Raw genomic sequence first — 2,797 nt, 5'->3', positions numbered from 1 at the left:
ACAGGAGAAAGCTCCAGGGCACAGTTCTTAAGTAGCCTGCCGGTGATCCCATCCGGGCCAGGGGCCTTACCAGTCTTGCACCTCCTGAGCTGCTGGTAGACATCTCCCACTGTTAGGGGGACAGAGTTTGGCTCCTCAGGGATGGGTAAACTCCTGAGAAGATTTTCACATTCAGTGGTGCAGTTAAGGGTGTCAAACCTGGCATAGAAAATGTTTAAGTTATTGGTAAACGAGTTGAGATCAGCGGGTGTAGACATGGTGGCTTTCGAGGTGGTTCCAGTGAGTGTTTTCACTTTTTGAAAGGCCTGTCTGGTGTTCATTCTGCTGAAATCCTGTTCCAATTTGTCCTTGTAAGCAAGTTTTGCCTTTTTGATTTCATTTTTTACAGAGCGATTAATGTCTCTCAATGATAACCAGTCTTTGTGCTTAAATGCTCGTTGTTTCTCCTTAAGTTTGAGTTGTATCTGATTGGTCATCCATGGTCTAGAGTTGGGATATTTTTTTACAGTTTTCACTGGAATGGTAGTTGTCACACAAAACTTTATATAATCAGTTATTGTCTCAGTTTTTATATCCAGGTCGCCATCAAAAATGCTCCAGTCTGTGCATGCAAACGACCCCTGGAGTTGCGCAATTGCGTCCTCTGACCACTGTGTGACATTGTATTGGGCTGGTTTTTCCCTCTTCAGCAGTTGTCTATATTGTGGAAGCAAAAAGACAACATTGTGGTCCGCGGAGCCTAATGGAGGCTGCACGCTAGCAGTATACGCATTGTTTATGTTCCCATAGCACAAATCCAACACCCTATGTTTCCTTGTAGGAGAGTTCACATACTGTTTAAAGGATGGGAGAACGCCATCCAGCCTGCAGCTGTTAAAATCCCCCATGATAAACACCGGGGCATCAGGGTACCTATTCATCATAGCATGTGCATTCTGGGCTACAAGTTCAGCCGGCGTATTGATGTTGACGCCCGGCGGAATATAAACACAGCTGATAGCGAGCGTTGAAAATTCTCGAGGGAGATAGTATGGGCGAAGTGAAAGAGTCAGAATTTCGCACTCGGGTGTACAGACGCTTCCATGAATCTTGATATTATTGCACCACCGATTGTTTATATAAACACAGACCCCTCCGCCCCTCTCCTTACCGGAATCACTCGTGCGGTCCGCTCGGATGATGGTGAAGTTATCCAAACTAACTTCTTCATCTGGAACGGAGTCGTTTAGCCATGTCTCAGACAGCGCGATGATACAGGCATCCCTAAAAGATTTCTCCACTCGGCATTTAGCATGTAAGATGTCCATCTTGTTACGGAGAGATTGTACATTAGCCATCACAACTGAAGGGAGGGGGGATTGAAAGGCCGCCGTCGTAGCCTGGTGCGTACACCTCCTCGCTTTCCTCGTTTCCGTGGTTTATACAGAATGTCAGCTGGAATTACATCCAAAGGTGTTAGGCCAAGTCCCGAAGTCCCGAAGAGAGAGGAGTTCATGGCGTGAGTAGGTCAATTTGTTGCTGTTGTATCCATCCCGGTATAGCGCTGTACACTTGAAATCGTGGGTGATAAAAATGATCAACATAATCCACAGCATTTTCCCGATGTAGATACTCTTGAACATGGTAGTAATTGAAACGTAGACGAACTTAGACAAAACAAACAAAACACGACGACACACGACACGATCAAACTCCTATCAGGATGAGACTTTACTCATGGACTATGAGCCAGAAGATCATGAGACTCAATACTGCTTTCCTGCCATTAACTCATCATGCATCAAGACAAAACGCTCCACACATGAATACAATATCATGTATGTGTTTTTTTCATTGCTGTCAGTATGGACTGTGTTTCTGAATCTGCTGGTGATCATCTCCATCTCTCACTTCAAGAAGCTTCACACTCCAACCAACATGCTCATTCTTTCTCTGGCTGTGACCGACCTGTTCGTAGGACTCATTGTCATGCCCTTGGAGGCAATTAGGTTGATTGAAACATGTTGGTACTTTGGAGACACTATCTGTAGACTGTTTTTAATAATCACGGGATTGCTTCTCAATACATCTCTGAGTAATTTAGTTTTAATAGCTGTTGACCGTTATGTGGCTGTGTGTCACCCTCTGCTGTACCCACAGAAAATAACGATGACTAGAACAATAATTATTATCTGTGTTTCCTGGTTCTACTCTTCAGCTTATAACATTTCAATTGTTATAACTACTTCACAAAGAAAATATACATGTTATGGAGAATGTACATTTATGATTATTTTTGCCTTGACCATCATTGACCTGTTCCTATCTTTCCTGCTTCCTTGTACCATCATTATAACTTTATATTTGAGAATCTTCTATGTTGCACATCAGCAAGTGAAAGTTATAAACTCTCTGATGAGGAGTGGAAAACATCTAACAGAAGGTTCAGTGAGGAGGAAATCTGAGAGCAAAGCCGCTCTGACATTAGGAATCATTGTGACGGTTTATCTGTTTTGCTGGATTCCCTATTATAGTTTAACTCTAACACCAAACACAAGCATGACTTCTGCTATAGCTTATTTTATGTTATGGATGTTGTATATTAATTCAGGTCTGAATCCTCTCATCTATGCAATATTTTACCCCTGGTTTAAAACGTCAGTTAAGCACATCCTAAATCTATACAAAATTTTTAAGGCAGCATAACTTCTATTGGTCTTGTTCATTATAATAATAATTAAGGGATTTACAAACATTGTTTGAATCGGTCAATGATGGGGAACAACACAAAATATTACACATTTTGGCAGTGTAACAG

The 2,797-nt window shown here is 42.2% G+C and overlaps 1 protein-coding gene across 1 annotated transcript; it reads left to right on the top strand.

Moving 5' to 3' along the window:
- The first annotated feature begins 1,716 nt into the window (after positions 1-1,716).
- LOC135739271 (trace amine-associated receptor 13c-like) lies at positions 1,717-2,685 on the top strand. The gene has a single exon (XM_065257508.1). It carries the CDS (start codon positions 1,717-1,719, stop codon positions 2,683-2,685), a length of 969 nt encoding a protein of 322 aa, XP_065113580.1.
- The last annotated feature ends 112 nt before the right edge of the window (positions 2,686-2,797 follow it).

The sequence above is a fragment of the Paramisgurnus dabryanus genome, chromosome 10 (assembly GCF_030506205.2).
Source record: "Paramisgurnus dabryanus chromosome 10, PD_genome_1.1, whole genome shotgun sequence".
Lineage (NCBI taxonomy): Eukaryota > Metazoa > Chordata > Actinopteri > Cypriniformes > Cobitidae > Paramisgurnus > Paramisgurnus dabryanus.
This window is presented reverse-complemented; position numbering and strand designations above follow the sequence as displayed.

Excerpts from the sequence above, each read along its gene's own strand:
- LOC135739271 (XM_065257508.1), top strand. The coding sequence starts at position 1,717 with ATGGACTATGAGCCAGAAGATCATGAGACTCAATACTGCTTTCCTGCC.